This window comes from Cibotium barometz, chromosome 26 (genome assembly GCF_041138505.1).
Source record: "Cibotium barometz isolate CiBa-2024 chromosome 26, ASM4113850v1, whole genome shotgun sequence".
NCBI lineage: Eukaryota > Viridiplantae > Streptophyta > Polypodiopsida > Cyatheales > Cibotiaceae > Cibotium > Cibotium barometz.
The window spans coordinates 23,458,300-23,484,459 of NC_141071.1; the positions used below are offsets into that span (position 1 = coordinate 23,458,300).

At 45.3% G+C, this 26,160-nt stretch overlaps 1 protein-coding gene across 1 annotated transcript in view; it reads left to right on the plus strand.

Annotated features, from left to right (window-relative positions):
• The first annotated feature begins 464 nt into the window (after positions 1-464).
• LOC147623789 (transcription factor-like protein DPB) overlaps positions 465-26,160 on the plus strand; it is a 63,278-nt gene continuing 37,582 nt past the window's right edge. Inside the window, exon 1 of the mRNA XM_086820397.1 lies at positions 465-775. Coding sequence (XP_086676523.1) covers positions 763-775 — 13 coding nt within the window. The 5' untranslated portion in view covers positions 465-762. The remainder of the gene's footprint in view (positions 776-26,160) is intronic.

The following is a 26,160-nucleotide window of genomic DNA, read 5'->3' on the forward strand; positions in this document are numbered from 1 at the left end:
ATCGCTTTTTAAACAAAGAAAAAAATCCATAGAAACATGTGTGTGTGTGTTTAGAGAGAGAGAGAGAGAGAGAGAGAGAGAGAGAGAGAGAGAGAGATTGGGCACAAGCAAGATAACAGTGGATAAAAACAAAAGACATGCATTTTCCACAGAGCATGGCAGTTTACCAAGAATAATGGTGCCAAGTGAATTCCCTCAAACTTAGCCTTACCTTCTGTTAACTATGCCAAAATTGGCATTGTTAACAATATCAACTTAATGTGGTCAAGTATGCTCTAGAGTCTAGGAACATACATAGATTTTCAGCATTAATTGTTATCAAATGCTACACGGCCCATCCGAAGGGGAGTGAGTCTTCTTTAATATGACATGACTAAGGATTCAGGCCAAGTATTTTCTTTTTGGCATTAAAGAATTGGCTATGTTTAGCACCCATTCTAAAGCATGATGGGTCATACAGAACTGATGACATGGCAATTAACACAAAATCTTCACTCATAAAGGGCCACAAACAAACATAACATACACGGTTGTTGTTGTGCAGCCTTGACACAGGTGACAGAAGTACCCTCTTCATTGTCTTGTGACAATACACCCAGAAACTTTTCCTCTTGTTTCTCTCTCTCTCTCTCTCTCTCTCTCTCTCTCTCTCACACACACACACACACACACACACACACACACACACACACAGAGTTGTCCTCTGGAAATCACCCTTCAACGCTGATCGCCTTCAAATGCATGTGTTAGCCTCCTTCCAACATGTTGCCCCGAGGTATGGCTCCGTTTCTTCAATTCTGTTGAGAGCATCTGATTTGGGTTTTGAAGAGTCTTTGATGGGTTAATCTTTTCTTTGTAGGCTCTTGAGATTCCGTGAAGCTTTTCTGAATTAAGTCGTGAAGATTCTGTCGATGTGGGTTAAATTCTTTAAAGATTTCCTTTTTTGGGTTAAGGTTTTCTGATTTGGGTCGTGAAATTTTTGCTGATTTGTTTACTGAAGCCTTTTTTTTTGGGGGAGGGGAGGTGGGGGGAGGGGCATAATCACATGCCTCCGTTTCCACCATTGCAAGAAAGAGAGGCTCTGTGTGAGCCTTTCATAATGATGTGAAGTCATATCATTCTTTTTTTTTCAAAACTGCACAGTTGCATTCCTTGAAAGTTTCTCAAAGAGTGGTTATTGCACAACTTTTTCTTTTCCTGTTGGAGAAGTTTGTGGGGGGATGGGTTAGTAGAAAAAGGATTGCTTGATTATATTCACTGTCATGCTTTTTACTCAGTAAACTTGTGCCATACACATGTGGTGCATCTAGAACTCAGCTGCATTTATGGGCGCAGTAATGAAAATCTTTAGTTGGTGTCTATGCCCCCTTCTCTGAGGTCAACCTGCTTCGCCCAGGTCCCTGACCTGCTGCCCAACCGCCTCCTGGGCTGCTGTTGACTGCCCAAGCAGCCCGACCAGCCTGTCCGCCCGCCCAATGGTTGACCTGTCCAGCCTGCCTGCCTGCCCACGCTGCCCGATGTCCTGGCTGTTGGTGCCCAGTCTGTCCACAGGGTGTAGGTTGGTCACAGCAGATCCAGCATTCTTTGTAAGAGTACGCTGGTGTTGAGAATTGTCAAGATTTCAGCTGTCATTACTGCTCCTTTCTTTACTCATCTCAGTGTATTCTGAGTTTCATGCTTTGGAGAAGTTCAAAGATCCAAACTTCGCACTGTGCACCCTTGAGAACTCGCAACAAGTATAAAGTGTATGAGCCTTCTAGGACTCTTTATTACTTTTTAAAGGTATTCTAAAAAGCACATTAACAAGAGCAATGGGATAATAAATGTGACTATCCTTGGTCATACAAACATCAGGGCCTTGTCCTTAACTATAAACAACATGAAATGTCCTTGATAAGCCATGTCTAATGTTAGTGCGGAGAGGTGCTGCCTGCAGCATAGTCTAATAGGCTGACAGTAGCATGCCGTGCAATTAAGGAAGAGTATGTGTGCTCGTTATTTGAGAACCTTCCAGCAAGAGCTTACCTTCTTCCAAGATCACCAAATAATGACCATAGCTTCCTACACTGGCCAAGTCAGCGATCAAATGCATACAAACTCTTTTCCCCACATTCAGCATATCTAAGGTTGAGTGTTTATGCCATTTGATGATTAGTCATGCAGTTGACCCAGAGCAAGCAAACAATTGCTTAACTTATAGTTCTACGTTGTCAAGTCATGCAATACCCTTTAAATAACCCCTCCCTCATCAATCAAGCAACCAATCAACCATCAAGCCTTTCCTCTTCAGCAGTTGAGCAGGGTGAGGGAGTTATGCCTGCATTTTAAGACACAAGAGAATCAGGTTTGGGGGAAAGCAGTGATTTCTATCAATTGGGGTTTCTATCTGAGTGCTTGTCTTTGTAACCTCAAGATATCCATTTGCACTTCTACTGTATATATGGGCGTAGGCTCTTAGAGTCATTACAAGTTAGAGTAGATTACTTGTGTATGATTGTGTTTTTGCAAGTCTTAAATTGTACTTCTTTCTATGTTAGCACTTTTATAGCATCAATAGATATTTTTGGTATTAGAGGGTAGGGTTTTTGCAAAATTTTCTTTTCCAGCATCTGTGTGTTGTCTTCTAATCAAGGGTCAGCCCGTAGAATCATAAGAGCATAGTTAGGGTTTGGGTAGCCTTTACTTCATTTCTATTTTTCAGCTTTTCATCATGGCTACAGAATGAGCAGACGAAGGCATTGGCTCATGCATAGCCAGATTGCCTTTGGATTTCAACTCAACGCCACTCTTGGAACACAGTAGATGACCACGACCACGAGGAGGTGGTGGAGCAGCCTGAGTGCTCCAATCATCCCTCCCAATTGCACTCCATGAGTCACTCCCAATCTCAGGTAAGGCGCCGATCAGAATGGCATGATTCGCCCATAGTTGGCTTTCCGTATGAGCCGGTAATCCCCAGGGTGGGTTCCCTCTCCCCGGAGTTCCCATTCTTCTTCTCCATCCCCTGTTCATCGTTGAGATAGTGCAAGAATCAGGGATCTGCCCATTAAATGGGAAGATGGATGGCAAGATGGGTACGAACTGAGCCAGGGAGATGTGTGCCACTCTTTGTGCAGCAGATGTGCTCCAACATCATCTTGTCTGGATGGTCTTGATAGGAGCTGTGATTAAGTGGTGGGAGAATTACTTCAGAAAATTGGGGCGCTTGCTGTCTGGCGGTTTTGAGGGAGTTCACTTATGTTGATTACGAATGCGGGTTGTAGAAGTAGTGCAAGGTGGTTGAGTACTTTAGGTATGGATGCATATTGGAAGAATTGGCGGAAATCGGAGGGGCTTGGAGAAAATTGGAGGAAATTGGGACAATTGGGGAAAATTGGAAAAAAATATAAAAATAGGGGAAAATGAGGAAAAAATTGCAAGAATTGGGACAAAATGGAAATTGGGGAGGAAATTGACAACGAATGCAGCGTATGGGTTGCTAGAACGTAAGGGATATATTTTTTTTCATTTTAAACCCAAACTGGAGAGAGGAACTACATTATTGATACTTGGGATGGTTTCAAGCATGGAGTGTAGGTGTTGGCTTAGTGGAAGGGTAGGTCAAACAAGCCTAGGTGTCTCGCCTCACTCCTAGACGGATAAGCCAAGGGAGCAAGAATTAGGAGTCTTTTGCTGTACTTCTTTGTTAATACTTCCATAGCACCTGTAGATGTACATCTGCGAACTTCTATAAACTCATGGTTGTGAAACCTAGGTGTTGGCAATATCTCAATCTCATCCTCACATGAGGAGCCAATGACAAAACCAGTTGGGATGTGACGTTTACATCCCAACTTGCCAGCCAATGCTGCCAAGGATGTTTGAACCATGTGGACTTGTGTGCTTGAACATGTAACATGTGATTTCTATGGGTTTCGGTAAGCATAAAACCCACTTTGTCAGGCCTACATCACACACATGGACAATTTTTTTGATTGTGGCACCTCTAACTGACTTGCTCAAGGGCACGAAGACTTGTCGTCAAAAAGTGTCCGTCATGGGCAAGGCTCTAGAGGCATTCTAGGCAATGAAGAAAGTTGCCTTTGAGTCACCAGCTTTGAAGTTGGCGTCATGGGACGATCCTTTCAAGGGGATTACCTAATACCGATGCCAGTAACCTTGCCATTGGAACTGTTTTACAGCAAGATGGTAGGCCAGTGGCTTACTAGAGCTTCAAGTTGAATAACGCCGGAAAGAATTATTCGGTGTATGACAAAGAGCCTTTGGGAGTGATGATGGCTCTTAAGCATTGAAAGCACTTCCTTTACGGGAGGGACTTCACAGTTAAGACATATCACCAAGCACTTAAATGGTTGCAAACCATGTCCAGTGCCCAATGGAGTGACAGGTAGTCTAGATGGAGTCAATTGCTCCAACAATTTGGGGGAATGATTGAATACGTCCTTGGCAAAAACAAACCCGTTGTCGATGCTCTTAGTCAAAAAGGCACAATTCAGACATTGTAGGAGTCCATTGTGCGGGAAATTCAAGGCAAAGACTTGGACAGTATGAAGGCACAATATTTAGATTTGGCAGAGTTTGGGACTCAATATCAGTTGGCCCTTAGTTTAGAACTAGGCACTATCGTATACGGGATGGTTGGTTGTTTTTCAAGAACCGTCTCTGTGTACTAAAAGAAAAGCGCCAAGTCCCTTTCCACGATGTCCATGATTTTCTTGCTGGAGGTCATCGGGGTATCAACAATACTTTGGAGAAGTTAGAGAGGTCATTCCGTTGGCCTAAGATGCGACGGGATGTCTACCAACACGTCCAATCATGTCAGATATGTCAAAAGGTGAAAGTTCCTATACAAAACAGGCAGGATTACTTCAGTCTTTGCCTATCCTTGAGGGACCCTTTCACGACATCAGTATGGACTTCGTAGACTCTCTTCTCGTCTCAGCTGGATCTAGAAAGACAGTGTGTATGTCAATTGTGAACAGATTCAATAAGTTTTGCATGCTCATTCCATGCAAGCAGACAGCCACAACCGAGGACATAGCTCGCTTGCTCATTCGGTTTTGGTAACCCGTTAGTGGTTTGCCACGGACAATCACATCAGATAGAGATCCTAAGTTCATGTCCCATTTTTGGAGAGCATTGTTTGACAATTTTGAGACTAAGTTGGAGCTGTCCAGTGCATTCCATCCACAAACAGATGGCCAAACAGAAATATAAAATCAATTGGCCTTTGACGTTCTCAAATCATACTGCCATGGCTAGCAATCGAAATGGGAACAATACTTTCCCTTGGTTCAGGCAATCCTAAATGATACTCACTCATAGAGTATTGGTCGGACAGCGTATCAGGCAACATTTGGTCGCCGGTTCTCATCGCTTTTGACGAGACATGTATCACCATCTCTAGAGGCCAATAAGACAACTGAGACATTCTTGGAAATCATCGAGTCAGTTAAGGAGTGCCTAGCTCAGCAAGCATATACCCGGCAAGCCAACAAATCCAGGCGAGATGTCAACTTTAAGGAAGGGGATTGGGTATATCTGCGTATCATGAAACAACGGCTAAAGCAAGTGGGCAAGCATTGTCCCAAACTTTCATTCTAAAGTTTTGGCCCATTTCCCGTCATTCAGAAGTTAAGTGATGTCTCTTTAAAAAAGTTGCCGGAAAGTCGGATTATGCACAATGTCTTTCATGTTTCTCGGTTGAAGCCATATGCGGGTCCAACATTGCAGGATATATCAGAGGAGCAACAACTGGATATGATTGACGAAGCTGAAGTCATAGAGCCTGAGCAAATTCTCCTCCACAGATAGAAGCATGGATCCGGTCAAAGAATACGCCAGTTTTATACGAAGTTTAAAGACCTAGGAACCCATGAAGCAGTATTGCTGGATGAAGAGTTTTGTCAGGAGTACCCTTAGTTGTTGGTGGCGGACTACTTGGAAGCCCTGAACTTGCTGCCAAGTTAAGCAAGAGGGAATGTCACGTGCACCCCGCACTGTGGTACAGAGTGACACACTTGCATGATCGTTAGTGCAACATTCGTACAAAAGTAGTACCTTTTTATAGGAATATTTGTCGTACGCCATGTGACTCCATTGTGAGCCCTCATTCCAGGGACAGTCAGGCACGAGCTACGCAGGTTTGTCCTTGAGCCTTAGAGGTCAGTTGAGCGTCAGTCCGCTTAACCCACTTGGAGAATTCTTCAGATAAGTGCATGTAGAGTCAGCCTTAGCAGTGGGGATGCATTAAATAGCATTTGCATCTGCAGTGCCAGCCAAAGTGACAGCCCATGATGTCATCAGTCTGTCCAAGGGCTGTTCACAGCCTTGGACAGCAGATAGAGCCTGTCGGCAGCCTGTAGAAGCATTATGTAGGCAGTCGGCCAGTACAGGATGTAAGGAAGCATCTGTCGGTCAGCATATGGGACTGCCTAGGGTTGCTGGCAGCAGGTGGTTGTAGCCAATCAGTGGGCTGAGCAGCATTTAATTCCAGCGCAGCATTTTTATCATAGCATTTAATGCTATTTATGCTACTGGCCGACCAGCAGCCTAAAGGCATCTAAAAGCAGCGCTTCACTTTTCATTTATTTATTCATCAATGAGCAAAGTTCAGCAACAACAAATCATCCAATCATCTCTAGGCTAACAAGGAAGATCCTCTTCAGCATTCAGTCCTACAACTATTTGGACTTCCTACAACTATTTGGACTTGCATCAGTGGCCCGAAGAGTCTTCAACAGAGCCTTGGATTGGTGGATACTCAGCCGACGTACGGTCTTCCTCGTCCTTGCATTGGGCATTCATATCGCTTGTTTCTCAAGCGTTGTACAACAGTCTCCAAAGAATAATATAAGCAATACTCTTGTTTGCAAAGAGGGGGGGGGGTGGCCTTCAGTGGGTATTTGGGATCCAAGAAGGTTTCATCTCCTTCACTCTCTCATTCTCTTCTCTCTCTACTTTGTGAATTTGGATACTAAATATTCTCACCACATAAAGGTATAAAGAAAGCCCTGTTGTGCATTATCACGATCAACCTTAGTGCATGTAATATGTATGGTGAGCTCCCAAGATTTGGGAGAGATCTAGCTTTGCAACATGGTTCTACATGGTGCTCATGTACTTTTCTAATAAGGTGGAATACAAAAGAACACACTCCTAAAATCCATGAGGGTTACTATTTTTGGACAACTCCCAATGGAAATTCCGTTCATGTCTTACATCCGTAAGCTAAGCAAATGGGGGTTGACATAATGTCTACGAGTTGAGATATTTTTAGAGTTGAAGTTTATGAGTGGGAACCATCTCTTAAATTGGGACATGTGGCACGCTAGTGTATCAAAGTGAGACAAGTAGCCTCACACTTGTCACCTTAGCTCTACACGTCATTATAGCTTTTACTTGCCATTCTAACTCATGAGAGCTCCAAATATATAAATTGGAGCCCTCTCTCTTCATTTGAGCAGGCTGTGTTGCTGCAAACTAGTCTCTACACTACTTCACTTTCCTCTACAAAAAGGAATTCTCTACCCCTCTATCTTTTCTATGGTAGTATTCTTGGTATATGAAGTGTACTTGAAATAGGCCTTTGTAAGGGCTGTGGCACGGGCACTTCGCTTATCTTCAAGAAAACAATAATTTCATGTGTAATACCTTGAGAAAATCTTGAAATAAACAAAAGAGAGAGACTAGAGAGAAAAGACACCACACTAGGGGTCGAAATAGCCTTGGGTTCCCCCCCGATTTATATTAGATAAAACTCCTTGGAGGAGTCTTGAGTACAAGTTCTTAGAGCTAGAGAGCTCTCTTGTCCTTTGTACATGTCTTAACAATGAGAGAATAGCTGAATTTATAGTTCTTGCCCAAAAGCACTTGAGAAAAGCGCTTTCAAACTCACTTATAGTCCAAAAAGCATCTTTTTAATAATAAAAGCTCTTCTCTTTTTAGTTTTTAAAAAGCTTTTAATCTTTTGCTCTCCGAAAGCTAGTCGCATCATTTCAAGCTTGAAGGTGACCATGCGTTGCTTTCGTACCATGTGTTAGTGCCACGTCACCATCGCCACACCATTTCTTTTTCCAAAACTTTTTATAATAAAAAATTTATTTATTTTTTGGATTTTTTGCACGCGTGTTGCATTTTGCCGCCCCAGAGCCATCTCCGTCTGCTGAGCCACCAATAGCGCCACTGCCTAGAGTCACCTGCCATTACCTAGAGCCACCTGCCATCCCCAGAGCCACCTCTGCCGCCATTGCCCAAAAAAGCTGCCATCACCACTCTGCTTTGTTTTGCGCTGCTCTACCCTCTACCCATTTCCCCCTGATTTTCAGTGTTGTTTGCAAATAGCACCGCAGCCAACACCCATGTATTGGTTGATTTCTGAAAACAGCTTTTACTTCATTTATTGCACACATCAACGATGTGAGGCTGGAGATCTTTAGACTTGGATTTAGTACTAGCCCTGTGAGATGCTCTTGGGGTCATCCTTGTGGTGTGTTCGGCATCAGAGATCTTGTGCTTCGACACTGACTTCGACCCGGACTTGTACATTGACATATTTGTTTGATATTGTATTCATTGCTTGTACCGGTCGTGGCTTGGAAAAGCCCATGGATTGTTCGTGAATAAATTCTTGAAAGGGAACGGAGCGATTAATCCTATCGAATTGATCTACGAGCTCCGACGACGTGCTGAAGTGACGTGAACCTGCTCTGCTGCCCCTGCCTGTCGTCTGTTGCCTCTGCATGTTTCTTTGCTGCTCTTGCCTGCCTCTGCTGCCTTTGCCTGCCCATCTACTGCCTTCGCACCCCCCTTCGCCTGCCCAACTTCTGCCCTTCGCTAGCTTTTCAGTCCCCGCCTGCCCTTCAGCTACCCCCGCTAGCCCCTCTACTGCCCACCGCATGCCTTCGCCTGCCCCTTTTGCTGCCCCCGCCAGCCCCCCTTTTGCTGCCCCCGTCAGCCCCTCTGCTGCCCCCCTGCCTGCCTTCGCCTGCCCCCTTTTGCTGCCCTCGCCAGCCCCCTTTTGCTGCCCGCCCCCTGCCTTCTTCAATCCCCGCCTACCCCTCTCCGCCTACCCCTCTGCTGCCCCCGCCTGCCCCTTTGCCCTTGCTTCCCCAGCTGCTCCCCGCCTTTGCCCCCCTTCCTCTGCTCCCGTTTTCTGAGCAGCTATTTTACCTGGATTCAAGTCGGCCGCCCACTTTTCTTGATTGGTCTTATGGCTTTTCTGCCGCAGCCAATCGCTCAGCACCCCCACTGGCTGGGAGAATCATCAATTTTTCACAAGACGAGCTCACCTCTCTTCAGCACGACATTGACCTTGAGGTCGAGACTACCCTTGTTGCGAGAGTTTATGGTTCCCACCCTTCTTGTTCACAGGCCCGTGAATGGCTTCTAGCAGCTCTCCCTTCGGAGCTGATTGTGCACTTTCAGGATACTCGTTTACGTGGTCAAGGCTTCTTCCAGGTGGACTTTCATTCTTCAGAAGCTACTTCTCAGGCTTTGGCTAGCAGCCCCTTTCCTCTTGGTTCTAGGAAGATTTTCTTCTTTCAGTACCAGGTGGGCTTTGATCCAGTGGTGGAGGATCAGCGCCTTACCCCCGTCTCACTACGGTTCCCTGCTCTTCCTCGGTCCTATTGGAAGCTTTTAGCTTCCATAGGGGCATCCTTTGGCCAGGTTCTAGAGGTACCAATCCTCCCGAGCTCTCCCGCCTCAGCTTTCGCGGCCGTTACCACCACTCTTGATGGTGTACCCCGAGTCCTTGTGCTTGTTCCTGATCCATCGATTACTGATGATCATGTTATGCTTCAGAGACCTGACGGATCTCATTTCTGCTAGAGGATGGAGATTGCAGGTAGACCTGACCAGTGTCGGATTTGTCGTCGAGGACAGGGTCACATTGCTAGAGATTGTCCTAGATCGAGGGACCATGCTAGGAGGCGGCGTGGTCCTGCCCATCAGAGGCCTTCTGCAGATGTCGAGACTCCAGCTGCTCCTTTGACACAGCAGACCGCACAGCGTTGGGTTGTGGTTAGGGATGGCAGGCACCCTCGGACCCCCGTATCTGCCCCTTCACCCACACTCCCTGTGGAGCACCCTAACCCCTATGCAGCTCTTGCCTCATAGGATGTTAATCCTTTTTTGGAAGATGAGGCGTTGCAGGCACATGATCTGGATCCCTCACAGGAGGATGCTGCATTACAGTTACAAGATGATTGCACCCTTGAGGATGATGTTGCACATTCGCATTGTCATGGTATCTCTCCAGTTTTGAGGACTAGCCTTGGCTTTTCCCCGGAGTGGGAGAGAGAGGTAAGGTTTACATCGTCAGATTTTCCCTCCCTTACCTATGCGAGATGTACTTCCGCCTCTAAAAGGGGGTCCTTCATCGACCACGAGATCTGGTCGTTCCTACTCTGAGTCTTTATGAGGATTGTCTCTTGGAACATTCAGGGTCTTGGGGGTTTTTTTCCACGTCGACGGAAACAAATTGTAAAAACCTAGCTTCATTGTGCAGTCACAGGTGGACCTATGGATATATTGCTCTTGCAAGAGTATAAACTGGATGCTAGTCAGTGTGGGAGATCAAGCAAGCTTCTCTCGGGACACATCTTTTGGTCACCGGTTGTTGGTACCAAGGGTGGTGTTTGTATCTCTATTTCAGCTTTGATCTTGCCTTGCATCATTGGACATGGTGTCATTTTGCCTGCGAGAGCGCAGTGGATCCTTCTTATGCAGGGTACTACACGCATTGGTATTCTCAATCTCTATGCTCCTAACCATAGAAGTGAGAGGATTGCCTTTTGGAAATCTCTCACTACATTGATGCCTCTTGCCGACCATTGGATTATTGGTGGGGATTTTAACATGGTTGAGATGCCAACGGATAAAACATAAGGACTTGGTGCATCCTCTTGAAAGAGCGTCTTGGGAGAGGTTTATACTCTCCATTCATGGTAGAGATTGTTGGCATGAGGATGACATTTTGAGGAGTCCATCCACACTTCTTTATTCATGGTCTAACAGGAGAAGAGATGTAGGATGTATCTATGCACGGTTAGACAGATTTTATGTGGATGATTGGGTGCTTGACAGAGGTGGACATACTTTGTTTGCTACAGGCACCTCCAAATCGGATCATTGCCCAGCGGTTTTATGTATTAGAGATCATGGATCAGCACCCCATGTACGCATCCCTGATCATTTGTTTTCAGATGCAGAACTATCGCGTCATATGCTTGATATTTGGAGATCTCATGACTTCGTACAGGTCTCTCAAAGCCTGGCCTCTGCTCTCTGTGATATTAGTGACTTTTATCACACATGTGCCCTGTCTAAGAGGCAAGAGGCCTTGGACTTAGAAAGGGCTATTAGACGTAGATTGGCTGCCTTGCAGAAAGAGCACGAGAAACATCCTCATGCTCAATGGGTTGCAGATTCTTTATGTACTATTAGAGCAGAACTTCATCACTCTCTTGAGCAGCGCGCGGAGTTTCGTTTCCATGCCCAGGAATCCTTTTGGACACAGATGGTGGCAGATGTAACAAACATTTCTTTGCTTCTCACAGCCCATCTCATGCCAGAGATAGTGTCAGGCAGTTGCAGGATTCACATGGCACTCTTCACTCAGATTCTCTCATGGTTAGACAGATTGCCACCGATTTCTATTGCCAGCTTCTTTTTGCTGAGCCGCATTTTGATATGAGATACAGGGCACAGAGGAAGGTTTGGAATGCATTGCCACATTTGATCACCGAGGAGATGTGTGCCGCTTTGGATGCCCCTTTTTCTATGTAGGAGTTCAGTCATGCTCTTCATGCCTTACCTCATGGTAAGTGTTTAGGGGAGGATGGCCTCTCCCCTGTTTTTTTCACTACTTTTTGGGATGAGATTGGGGCTGAGATAACATCGGCTTTGCAGGAGATGTGGGACATAGGTTCTATGCGTTCTTCTCTCACTGAGGGGCTTATTTATCTTATTCCTAAGAGCGGGGATAAGACATTGATTGGCCAGTGGAGACCTATCACCTTACTTGGGACTGCCTATAAGATTCTTGCTAAGGTAGTGAGCATCAGATTGCAGCCAATTTTGCAGGATGTTATTCATGATACCCAGAATGGATTCTTACATGGTAGGAGCATCTTTGATAACATTTTCTCGTTTTGGGAGGCCGTCGAATAGGCTAAAGCGAGCAATCATGTGAGGATTATGTTATTAATCCTGCATATTGTGTACTAATTACTACTTAAGTAATTAACTTAGAACAAGAACCTTCAGGAGAACACTTGAGACAAGATTGAATTGACGACTTGTTATTAAACTGAGTACAATAGGTCTCTTATATATGAGATGAAGAGACACATTTGAAGAGGCATGTCCTTTGATGAAAGGACATGACCTTAGACGAAAGGGTACAACTTTTAGGCTAAGGGATGTGTCTAGTCGATGTAGAGGCACAACCATTCACTAAGGGATACAACCATTCGTCGAAGAGATGTGGCTATTCGATGAAGAGGTACATCCTTTGACGAAGAGTCGCAGCCAGTCGAGGGTAGGGGTTCCCTTTGGCTGGTAACTCTTTGCATCTGCAACAGTAATCAGCAATGAAGAGAGAATCTGATATATAAACACGTCACAATCGTGACATTCCCTCCCATTTAAAATAAAACCCATGTGTCAAATGATAGACATCCGTTTGTCGAAGAACTCCTGAAGAAGGTTAGGGTACTGCTGCATTTCTTCATCTGTTTGCCAAGTGGAATCAGACTCATCCAAGTCCATCCACTTCACAAGAAATTCTGTAGTCAACTTTCTTCTTGTTTCCTTCTGTCTTACGTCAAGTATTACTTCTGGAACAAGGATAATATGGTCATCTTCAATTTCTGGTACATATGAAGATAAGTCTGGAACAGGCGAATCTCCTTGAATATACTGTTTAAGCCAAGATATGTGAAAAGTCGGATGAATCTTTTCCCATGACGGTGGAAGTTCCAACTTATAACTGACAGTTGAATTTTTCTTAAGAATTTTGAAAGGCCCATAGAAGCGAGGTCGTAACTTTGGAAAAACTGACTTCACTGTTTTGTAGCGGTGAGGTGCCACATATAATAAGACCAAGTCTCCTTCTTGAAATTCTGCATGTCGACGATGCTTGTTGGCCTGTTTTTGATATTTTTGTTGCACATGGACCAATTTATCTCGAACTTGTACAAGCACATCTCGCATCTCCTGAACCAACTGATCTGCCAACGCCACTTTGTGTTGTAAAACAAAGTTTGTAGGCACAAGAGGAGTATGTCCATATGCTGCTTGAAATGGAGTTAATCCAATTGCTGAATGATGGGAATTATTATAAGCAAATTCCACGAGTGGTAAATAATCTTCCCATGATGCCAGACGGAATTGAATGTAATGTCGAATCATTTCTTCCAAAATCTGATTGACTCTTTCAGTCTGTCCATCTGTTTGAGGATGATAGGCTGAACTGAATAACAAATTCGTGCCAAGAGATTTGAACAAAGACGTCCAAAAATGTCCAGTGAACTTTGGATCTCTGTCAGAGATGATGGTCTTTGGCAAACCATGCAATTTGAAGACATGTTGCACGAATAATGACGCAACATCTGGGGCTGAAACAGCTTTCTTGCAAGGAATGAAATGTGCCATTTTGGAAAATCGATCAACCACCACAAGAATCTGAGCATTGCCTTTGGATGAACGAGGCAAGGTGGTGATAAAATCCATACTGATACTTTCCCATCTCTCATTGGGAACTGGCAATGGTTGAAGTAACCCTTGAGGAAGTTGTCGAGAGGCTTTCATTGTTTGACATGAATGACAAGCTTTGACAAATTTGATAACATCTTGCTGCATCTGAGGCCAGAAGTATGTAGCAGACAAAAGTCGATATGTCTTGTTGATACTAGGGTGAGCAGCATAAGGGACTTCATGATGTTCTTGAATAAGAATCCTCCGCAATGAAGTATTGTGAGGCACACAAATGCGGTCAGAGAAGAACAGCAACTCATCCATGATAATATAGGCTGCAAACATGTTCATTTCTGCAGGACTGGGATTAGAAGATTTGAGAGCACGGAACGCATCTCCAAAATCTCTATCCGTCAAATATTCATTTTTGAAACAAGCAGGGATTTCCATTTGCACATCTGTGATGGCAAAATTAATGGCTCGAGGCATGCGACTTAAGGCATCTGCAACCACATTCTGAAGACCAGGAACATACTGAATAATCATGTGGAAATTAGCCAAGAATTCAACCCATCTGCCTTGTCGAGAGTTCATAACAGGCTGAGTGAAAATATACGTCAGAGATTGATGATCTGTACGTACAACTGAATCTGCTCCAAGAAGATAATGTCTCCATGTTCGATAAGCATGCACGATTGCCAAAAACTCCTTATCATACACAGGATACTTGCTTTGAATGGCTGAAAACTTTCTGCTGTCAAAAGCAATGACACGATCATTCTGCATCAAAACTCCACCAGAAGCACGATCTGAGGCATCTGTCATTACATCAAAGGGCTGAGTGGGATCTGCAATGGCCAAGACCGGGGTTGTCGTCAAGGCATGCTTGAGATCATTGAAGGATTGCTCAGCTTCTGAAGACCACTGAAGTTTGTCCAGCTTTGTCAGTTCTGTCAAAGGGGCAGCAATCTCCGAAAATCTATGCACCTTGTTGTGATAGAAGTTAGCAAGTCCCAAGAAAGATCGAACATCTGAAATGGTGAGAGGCAAAGGCCAATCCACAATCGCCTGAATCTTCTTAGGATCTACTGCAATCCCATTAGCAGAAATGATGTGACCAAGATATTCCACATGGTTTTTGAAAAATTCGCTCTTCTTTTTGTTGATGTACAGCACATTGTTGCGTAGTACTTCAAAGACTATCTGTAAATGCTCTTTGTGATCGACCATAGATCGGCTAAAAACCAGAATATCATCAAGATAAACGATCACGAACTTATCCAAGTATGGCCCAAAAATTTCATTCATCAGGGTCATGAAAGTGGCCGGGGCATTGGTTAACCCAAAAGGTATGACCAAGAATTCATAATGGCCATATTTTGTCCGAAAGGCTGTCTTGTATTCATCACCATTACGGATACGAATTTGATGATAGCCGGACTTTAAATCAATCTTGGAAAACACCTTAGCACCAAGCAGTTGGTCGAACAATTCATTGATGCGAGGTAAAGGAAATTTGTTCTTGATTGTCAGCTTGTTGAGAGCACGGTAATCAATGCAAAGTCGCATTGATCCATCCTTCTTCTTGACAAGTAAAACCGGGGCTCCAAAAGGACTTTTGCTGGGACGGATGTGACCTTTGTCCAGCAACTCCTGTAATTGCTTTTGTATCTCCTGAGATTCAGAGTAAGAAACACGGTATGGAGCTCGGGTTGGAGGGGGTTGACCTGGAATAAGATCAATCGGGTGATCCACAGGACGACGAGGAGGCAATGTCGTCGGAAGATCATTCGGAAACAAATCCTGAAAAGGCCTGAAGAAGGGTTGCTCCAAATAAGCAGTAGTTGATGACGAGGCTTGAGATTGCTCACTGGTTTCTGCTTCAATCTCCCGTAACATAACCAAGGATGTTGCACTGTCACGTTTGCGAACGAGACGTTTGACTTGCAGGGCAGAAACAATGGTGATGGGTTTGGCACTGAAAAGGCCATGAAGTTCCAGCTCTCGACCATTATGATATAATTGGATTGAATGGGAACGAAAGCTGATCACCGGATCATATCGATACAGCCAAGATTGTCCCAATATCATGTCATAATGTGACAACGGCATCACTGAAAAATTAAGGTGATCCTGGTAATCTTGAATCTGGAACTGGAGCTGTTGCACCTTTTGGTTACAATTAAGGAAGGAACCATCAGCAAGCTCCACTTGAAAAGCATCCACAAAATGTCGGGTCTGTAGGCGAAGCTTATGAACCAAAGAAGTGCCCACAAAATTAGTGGAACAGCCACTGTCCACCAGCACATTGATGGGATGGTCGCCAATGAAGCCAAGAAGACTAAGGACCTGTTTGGAAAGATTCACCGGAACAGGGTTGGTACTTTGGCCATTAAGCATCAGGGTACTGACAAACTCCGAAACGCGAACAGAACAAGCCATCTGTTTGGTCTTGTCTTTCACAGGAGGCGGGTCATGATCAGCATGGTGACAACTGTCCACCTGAGAATTGCACCGAGTGTTGGAGGGTTTAGGACGCTGAGGGCATTCATACCACCGGTGATCGCCAGAACAAATTGTGCAGAGGCCTGGGCGACTAGGTTGGGATGAAGGGGCAGTTGATGAAGAGGTTTGCTGTCCTGAAGAGGGTTCTCGCTTGAAATTGCGCTGATCATTGTTGCGACGGTCCTGTCGAGACCGATCTTGGTTTCTGCTGCTGCCAGAGGATTCGGTCTGAGAGGATCTTGCATTTGACGCGGAAGTTTGCTCGGAAAAGCGCGGCCGAAAGGACTGTTGTCCAGAATATGGTTGCCGAGAGTTGGGTTGTCCAGAATTAGGACGCTGGGGTTGGCTAGTCCCATTGGATCGATTCTGCTGGAAGGAACAGGCGTCGGAGGAAAGATTCCTAGGAGGACGCCGGTAATCACTGATGCGCTCGACATACGAGATTGCTTCATCCAGGGTGGCAGGATTATACTTATGGACTTCGTCTTGGATTGTGGGTTCAAGCCCGTCAATGAAGCTGTGAAGCTGGTCAGTGGGGCTGAGTGTCTCTATCTCCAGAGCCAATTTTTGAAACTCTGAGATGTACGCGGCCACGGAGCCAGTTTGACTCAGGCGGCGGAGAGTAGACCTGGCATGAAAATTTGCATTTGCAGGCTCAAAAGCCTTGCGAAGAGCACGCCGGAATTTATCCCACGTTGGAGTAGACTTGCCATCTGCAATCCTGCGTCGCCACCAGAGGAAGGCGGTATCCTTCAAGAGGGTACTGGCCAATGCCACCTTTTTGTTCTCGGGCAATTCAGTATTCGAGAAATAAACCTCCATTTTGTAGAGCCAATGATCAATTAACCGCTTATCACGGCGGCCATTGTAGGGCTCAGGTAACTTGATGTCCATCTTTCGTGTTTGTGCTGTGGTCATTAATTTATATAAAAGTTTAAGTTCAACATTGTCTACCTCGGCAGTCGGATCGGGAGGAGTTAAGGGATTGTCCTGCTGGCCCACCGAGGATGATGATGATGAATGTGGAGAATGCGAACGATGCGCTCGCTGTGACTTCCTGGATCCCTCGCGCTGATGTTGGTGCCGCTGCTGCATGTCTTCCATCTGGGATCTCATTGATGCCATTCCGTCGAAAAATGCCTTTTGCAAGTCCTCCATCTGTTGTTGGAGAGTAGTCATCAGCAAGGCTTCCATCTGAGGATCGGCGGGCGGCACGTTGTCGTGCGAAGTCGACATCTGGAGCACTCAGAGAGAGTACTGTGGTGAAGCAGGAAAGGTCCACCCGAAATGTAGAATGGAAGGAACAGCTGCTGGAGAGGCAGTAATAGGATCCGCGTACGTGAAGTCGGGGTCTTCCACTTCGTCGGGATCGTTTTCCGAAGTTACTGCATCGGCTTCCTCCAAAGAACTGGGCACTGGAGATAATGGAGTATAGTCGGGGACGAAGATCTCGTAGTAAAATGTCACAAGAGGGCGCGTGGAGGAGATATTGCGTAAGCCATCCACACTGCACTCTGGAAGAAAGTGTGCCAACTGCAGGTACCGTGATAGAAAATACTCGAAATGAGTAAGATGCAGTGGCTCGCAGGTGAGGAAAATAGTCCAAATTGCCCAAGTGTCGGGTTTGGTTACATGCGGGCTGCTGACATGAATGCGGTACACCTGAGAGGCCGGGGATGCTGGGATAGGAGAGGTTGAAAGACTTGGAATCCACCCAACATCGGCGGGTAGTGGCACTGATTCCGGAGTGAGGGCACGAGGAGGGCTGTGTTCGGGAAGAACAGCTTCGGGGATCTCGTCGATGTAACTCAGGTAAGAGATGTGCATGTCGGGTTCCTCCGGGAAGTTGTCCATGAAGCATGCACGTAGAGGGCAAGAGCACACAGAGTATGTGGTGTGGGCAAAGCCAGGAAAACCCACGAACAGCCAGGAAGAAGGGCGCCTATTCGCTGGAGAGAAGGAGGCGAGTAAGAACTAGGCAACATCCTGACAGCCGGGTGGTGGTTTCCGAGTCGCCCACGGTGGCTTGTTCACACCAGCAAATCCCAAACGGGCGGCCAGTGCGCGCCGGTTACGCACGCCTGTTGGGTTTGTTTGGGTTTTTTTTTTTTTTGGTGAATTCCACGTGGCAGTACACTTATTAATGTTGTGTATTGTTGTTTTTTTTTTTGAAGGTTGACGCTTCGAAGGCCGTTGCCGAGTGGAGGTGACGCTTCGAAGGCTGAATCGCCGAGTGGAGGTGACACTTCGAAGGCTGAATCGCCGAATGAATCGCTGCGAACAGTGTTGAACCAGCAGTCACTGCATATAGGAAGGCGGCTCACAACCGGCAGCCACGCTCAGCAAACAAGAGCGCCCGTTGGCAGCAACCAAGGCGAAGAGAGGGGGGCTCCATATTCAGCAGCGAAGGGGGCAGTTCCTGCCATGTTGCGAACGCCACCGGCAGCAGGGAGGGAGGGCATTCCGGAAATACAGCAGGGGGTCCCTCTCTGCTATACACACAATACGTGTATATGGGTGTGAGACCTTGTGTACTTGTTTACATTACTACAAGCAAGGATTCACGCCAAGTCCACCATCGCTCTGCTTCTTCCATACAACACCGAGAGGAGAGGTGGATGAGGGAGTGCCGCGGAGAGGGTGAGGGCTTCACAACCCACGGGTAGGAAAAAATTAGCTCTGATACCACTGTGAGGATTATGTTATTAATCCTGCATATTGTGTACTAATTACTACTTAAGTAATTAACTTAGAACAAGAACCTTCAGGAGAACACTTGAGACAAGATTGAATTGACTTGTTATTAAACTGAGTACAATAGGTCTCTTATATATGAGATGAAGAGACACATTTGAAGAGGCATGTCCTTTGATGAAAGGACATGACCTTAGACGAAAGGGTACAACTTTTAGGCTAAGGGATGTGTCTAGTCGATGTAGAGGCACAACCATTCACTAAGGGATACAACCATTCGTCGAAGAGATGTGGCTATTCGATGAAGAGGTACATCCTTTGACGAAGAGTCGCAACCAGTCGAGGGTAGGGGTTCCCTTTGGCTGGTAACTCTTTGCATCTGCAACAGTAATCAGCAATGAAGAGAGAATCTGATATATAAACACGTCACAATCGTGACAAATCAGCCCTTAGCAATTCTGCTCTTGGATTTTGAGAAGGCCAATGATAGAGTGGATTGGGATTTTCTTGAGGGTACTCTTAGTAATATGGGCTTCTCTCAGAGATGGATCAAGGGAGTTTCATGCATGTATCGTGATGCCCACAGTAGAGTTCTTGTTTGCGGTGATAGAGGAGAGCGGTTTCAGATTTCTCGCTTAGTACGACAGGGCTGGCCATTAGCCCCTTTATTATATATCATTGTTGTAGAGGCCATGAGCATCTTTCTCCGCTCCACTGCTGGTATTTCAGGATTGAGGTTGCCTCTTCGTAGTCATGAGGAGTTGGTTAACTCTGAGTTAGCTGATGACACAACCCTGTTTTTGGAGGCTTCACATATATGCTTATGTTCCTTCCGGGTTTTGTTCACAGAGGCTCATATTAGGACACCATCTTCCCCTCTTATTGCAGCCATTGTCAGAGCATGGAGAAGCATGAGATATTTTTTGCGACAAAGGCTTCCTAGGTCTTTGGACGAGGCTGACCGACAACCTATTATGTGGAACGAGTTCATTAGGGATGAGGCTGATCGGCCACTTGATGCATCTCGTTATATGCAATGGTTAGGATGGGAAAGATGCGCATACACAGTTCTTGCTTTTGGAAGACCTTTAAGAGTCTTCCGGAGGATCGGAGAGTTGCATCCACTCAGCATCTTAGGGGCTCTCGCATTCGTATTGATCAGATTGATGCAGCTATTCCGCATGAGTGGCTTTTTGGGACCTTTCACGGAGACTATCATCCGAGTTGGCTGGGAGTTTTTTCGAGGATAGGCATACCTCTGCAGATCATTGCTCTGCCAGGCCAAGAGGATACGGATTTCCTCTTGTATTCTATCATGCCTGGTGGGAGATTGAGGAGATGTAGTATGGAGGAGATCATACCGGTGTAGCACCTTCCTATCCTAGATGTGCGGCAGATTCTGAGTTCGTACAACATTGTTTATGGGGGTGCAGCATTGGACAGCAGATTTGGGGTCCTGTAGCCCAACTTATGGGCAAATTGAGTGGCCGAGCCATGCATGTGACTTGGGGGGCAGTTGCTTGGCTCTCCCAGTCTGGTCCGCAACTTTTTTATGAGGGCAGTGGTACAGATTCTATTTTTTTCATTCGTAGAGGTATTGCTCAGCATGGTCTATTGCAGGATGTTCCTCACTCTGATTATACACCCCCTAGACAGAGGATTGACACCAGTTGGGAGATTATTGCCAGTATTACAGCATGACAGATCTGGAGAGCTAGATGCACGGAGGCTATTGAGGGTGTCCAGATTTTTGGGTCCCAGTGCATTAGTACTATATGGGGTGATATCATCCACACTCTTATGGCTCTACTTGGGCTCGCATTCAGGGGCCCTCTCGTTCTGTGCAATCGAAGCGTGTGATATTTATGCGGGAATGGGACCATGGCATCTTCTTTTCCTCTAGTACCACAGGTCTTACATGGCATCATGATGCTCCTCAGTGGTTGAAATCACCTTACATATTGGGGTGATTCTATTCTCTTTCGGCTTATAGCTGTGATTGTTGTATGTTTTTCTCATACTTAATAGAAGTCTCTTTTTGAAAAAGAAAAAAGAAAAAAGAAAGGGAACGGAGCCTGTTCCCCACTCGGTGTGGTGTATTGTGCAAAGACTCCTTTTACGCTTCTTTCTCTTCCCTTTTCTCTCTCTATCTCTATAACTCTTGGATACGTGGTTGAGTTTGTCATTGCACGCCCCACTACAGTGGTATCAATGCAATGTTTTCTCTTGATGAAAACTTTCTGGGGTGACAGAACCATGTTAAGAGTAGAGGGAGATCAAGGGCCATACAAAGGGAACAACTATGAGGCTAATACAAGACCTCAAGATGGGAACCCAAGCCGAGAATCTGTTTCTCATGAAACCGCGACCATGACATCAATAGAGTATCAAGATTTTCAATAGTTTAGTTTCAATAGTTTAGACAATTTCTCCAAGATGAAGAGTTCTTAGCTTGGAGAGCCATGAAAGTACATGATCATAGAAGGGCTTAGATGTTTGAAGACTTTGTCAAAGATCAAGCCACCGAAGCCTACCTTCGAAGCAAAGGAATCACTATTGCAGAAGGATCTAGAGCTACCCGATCCGCCATCCATGGAGGACATAGAGAAGCTACCCCTAGGTCTGCTCTATCAGATGCAGCCTCTTCAGGCCAAGCAAGGGAAAAGAAGCAAAGGAGTCTTCAACCGGCAAAGTGGACTTCAAGCCGGGTGATAATAGCGTCAAGTTTGATACCTTTTATGGAAAGCGGGACACCCAAAAAGCCTTATCTTTCATCAAGCAGTTTGATGCGGCCGTTGCAGGTGAGGACTTCTCCAAAAAGCCCAAACTCCGCATGGTTCGTATGCATTTAAAGGATGCCGTCTTGAATTGGTGGCTAAAAGTGGTGCAAGACAGGACCGAGCCTACATAATGGACCAACTTTAAAACCATGTTCAACAAGAAAGTCCTTCCCGCAAACTTCGAAGTAGATGGGTAGAAGGAATAATGGGATGAGGTAAAACAAAAAGTCCGTGAGAATGTGGCAACTTACCTTAATAATTTTTCAAGTGTCTCATTGAAATTTTGAAATTTACTTCTTATACTCCCATTCCATCAGTAATGGAAATGCGTAAGTTTGTCAATGAATTGCAACCTAAGCTTATGCAAGCAGATTACATGGCGGGACCAAAAACTTTGGAAGAAGCACAAGACAAAGCCTTGAAGCTGAAGCCCTACACATGCCTTGGATGGTGGGCAAATCAAAGAACGAGAATCGAGATCCTTCCCAAAAGAAGAGGTTCAAAGGAGGATCCCACTCAAGGAAAGAGCCACAAGAGAAGAAGAACAAGAGTGAGGATAAACCACCACTTCATCAAAAGAAGTTATCTCGTAAGCAGCTTGAAGAAAATGTCAAAGAGGAAAAATGTTTCCAATGTGGGAAGAACGGACATATGGCTGTAAAATGTCATGATGGACCAAATCAAGAAGCCAAACCACCCCAAACCAATGCATTGCCAAAGGAACTTCAACATCAGGATGATACACCGCCAGAGAGAAGGCAACTTTTGAAGGCGTGGGGCAAAGTGGCTAACCCGTGCTTATCCATTATATTCATCCCTGAGTGGTTGAAGCTATGAACTTCCCTTCGGATAGGTTCAAGGCTTCTATTTTTGCAGGTGCCGCCTTTGAGGGAATGTCAGTCGAGGTGACTCCTATTTTGGAAAATCTTCGCTTACAGATTGGAGACTGTGTGGATCATGAGAACTTTGTTGTTGGCAAAGTTGGACATTGTGATGTAATTTTGGGTATGCCCTGGCATAAGAAGATAGACGCGGCTATTGATTGGGTTGGAAACAAGATTAGGTTTCCAGGCAAGAATGTAACTTTTGATGTAGGAGTTGAGGGAAATTCCATTCCACTCATTAGCCATGTACAAGTTCCTAAAGCAATAAAGCAATCTATTTCCTTGCACTTGATATATGTCAGAGATCCAAAGGAATTTGAGGGTGATGAATCACTCCCAACTCTTGATCATGAAAGGAAAGATTTCCTAAAGAAATATGAAGATTGTTTTGCAGATACTCTTCCAGGAGAGCTATCTCCAAAGAGACCGGAAGATCATCAGATTGACATCATGCCAGGAAGTTCACCTCCTAACAGACCTCCTTATCATGTGAGTCATTATGAAGCAAGTGAACGAACTATTGGAAAAGGGATTGATTAGACCTAGCTCATCATCTTTTTGTTCCCTAGTCCTATTGGTTCAAAAAACGGATGGTTCTTGGCGTATGTGTATTGATTACAAGGCTCTTACCAAAATCACCATGAAGAACAGGTTTCCTATTCCTAGGATTGATGACATCCTAGATAGATTGGATGGAGCCACCATCGTTAGCAGGATTGACTTGAAGAGTGGTTACCACCAAGTCGAGATTGTTCTAGAGGACATTCACAAGACCTCATTTAGGATTTACTTTTGGACTCTATGAGTATTTGGTGATGCCTTTTGGTCTTACCAATACTCCGGCTACTTTCAACCGAATGATGGAAAGGATATTTCGACCATAGAGAAAGTTTGCAGCTACTTTCTTTGATGACATTATTGTGCACCCAAAGGATGAGGATGAGCATCGAAAGCACTTGGATATGGTATTTCAAGAACTGCGGAAGCACAAGCTATTTGTGAACGGCAAGAAGAGTGAGTTCTTTTTGTCAGAGATTCACTACTTAGGCCACACAGTGTCCAAGGAAGGGGTTAGGATGGACCTAGACAAGGTCAAGGCTATTATGGAATGGTCAAAGTTGACTAGTGTGCATGCAGTTCGAAGTTTCCTTGGCTTATGCTCTTACTACAGAAAGTTCATCAAGTGGTTTGCTGTGGTAGGTAGTCCACTGCATGATTTGACAAAGAAAGCTGTGGGCTTTCGGTGGGCCAAAACTGAAAAAGAATCCTTTGAAGCATTAAAATTCTATGTTAGCAAAGGACCAATATTGATTATTCCGGACTTATCAAAGCCTTTTATGGTAGAATGTGATGCCTCAGGAGATTACATTGGAGCAGTCTTGAATCAAGAGGGCCATGCTGTGGCCTATGAGAGTCGAAGACTTCAAGGTGTTCTCAACCTCAGTACCCAAGGCAGCCGCCGTTTGTATAGAGATGAAGTTATCGGTTGCACAGTCATCAAACATGAATAAGGCGGGTTGATCCTTGATTTGATCCCAAGCCTTGCATACCATCCGCTCTTTTGCATCATGATTTGTGTTCCCCTACACATCGGGAACTGCATGTACATTAGCCTTGGTCTGCTTGTCCTCATGCTTTGGTTTGCAGTCAGGGCATTGTCGAAACATGTGCTCTTTGCTACCACAAGAAAAACATTTTTCCTCCTTGGCATATTGCTCTCTTTGCTCTGGAGTCAAGCCGAATTTGTTCTTCTTTGGGCCCTGATCTTTAGATGAGGTATTTTCAGCTCTACCTCCCTTGTGGGTCTCCCGGAAGTTCTTTTTAGGTAGCTGTCCACCTTTTTGCAGATTTGGGACAGCCTTGTCTTTTCCCTTTGAACCGCCTTGATCCTGCTTAATTTTGAGCACCAATTGCTCCGTAGCAAGAGCAGAAGCTGTGAGCTGTTGCAAAGTATGTTTGGGGTGCAATTCAATGCCTGAACGATAAGCTGGTTGCAATCCGGAGCGAAACTTCCTCTTTCTTTCATCCTCAGTGATTTGCATAAAAGGAGTTACCTCCAGCAACACTTTCCAAGACTTGTTGACATACTGTTGCACGCTTTCATTATCTCTTTGCTCAAGTCTATCCCACTTTTGGGTGAGAGTTTGCTCCGCATTTGGTGGCAAAAACTGAGCATAGAATCTATCCTTAAATTCATTATCTCTTTGCTCAAGTCTATCCCACTTTTGGGTGAGAGTTTGCTCCGCATTTGGTGGCAAAAACTGAGCATAGAATCTATCCTTAAATTCCTTCCAAGTGCAAATGGGATCCTTGGTGATCTTTTCAGTGATCCACCAATGAGCAGCGGTTCCTTTCAAAAACATGCTAGCATGGCGTACTTTAGACTTCTCTGTGAAGTCCTCATCGCTAAAAGCAATGTCAAATTGTGCCAGCTTTCTGGCATGAGGCTCATGGTCCTCTCTTTTTCTTTTCCCTTTATCCAACGGGGCAGCTCTATCTGCATGGGCTCCATGGGCCATCATGGAAGTTTCATGAAGCACGGTGGCATGTGCTCCACGAACTTGAGAATCAGATGCATGTGACTTATAAGGCAATGTCTCTCCATGAGACAACTCAGAAGGCAAAGCTCTTCTAGTGGGAGACCTGTCACCCCTACCATGGCATACATGTCTTGAATGCATATGACCATCATGCCCTCCATGAACACTAGCATACATATACCTGTCAGGCTTTGTGCCTTGTGGAGAAGACGCATGACGAGAGGTGACTGTCACCTCTTCCTTTTGCATAAAAGACCTCAACCTTTGAGATGCGGGATCTCCATGCTTCAAGCGAGGTGAATTTCTGAATTTCAGCTCTCCGTCTTCCCCCTCATTGATGTCACCTTTGCGGAGGAGGTAGAAAAGTGCCAACTTCCTTGGCTTCTTGCCCACTTCCCGTGCCATGGACTCAAAAGTCACATCTACCATTGCATCGGCTTTCCTTGCTTCAATGGCACTTCGCACATGGGGATCTTCATGCAAAAATTTTAACTCTTTCTCTTGTGCCTGCAAAAGCTTTCTCATATGTTCCAATTCAGCCCTCATTGCGTCAGGCTCTTCTTCTAGCATGACTGTCTTTCCTCGAGACAGTTGTCCCTTTGAATCACTATCATTAACCCTTTCAAGGGGCTTGTGCCTTCCTCGTAGAGCATCAGAACCACGTGAGGCACTTGATGGGCCCCTCGAATTAGGCACTTCCAAAGGGTTGCCTTGGCTGTCCACTGTGTTAAGTGTGCTAGAAGCGGGGTGTCCAATACACAGGTTCGTTTCCCCACTAAGAAGAGGGAAACAACCGTGCTCTGATACCAATGAAACCGATCCCGTCAAGTGGGAATAGACTCCGTTGGACACCCACACGCGTAATAGCACAACTTAATATCACAATTTGAAATGGACAACTTAATAACAACTGAAATTGGAAATGAAATGAAATGAGATAGATGGACACCAGCACTCGGGCCGGAACGGACCGACCCCCCCCTCAATATATGATATATTATTGGGAGTATTTAACAAATACAATGCTCCATGGGTTCAAAGAACAAGATGATGTCC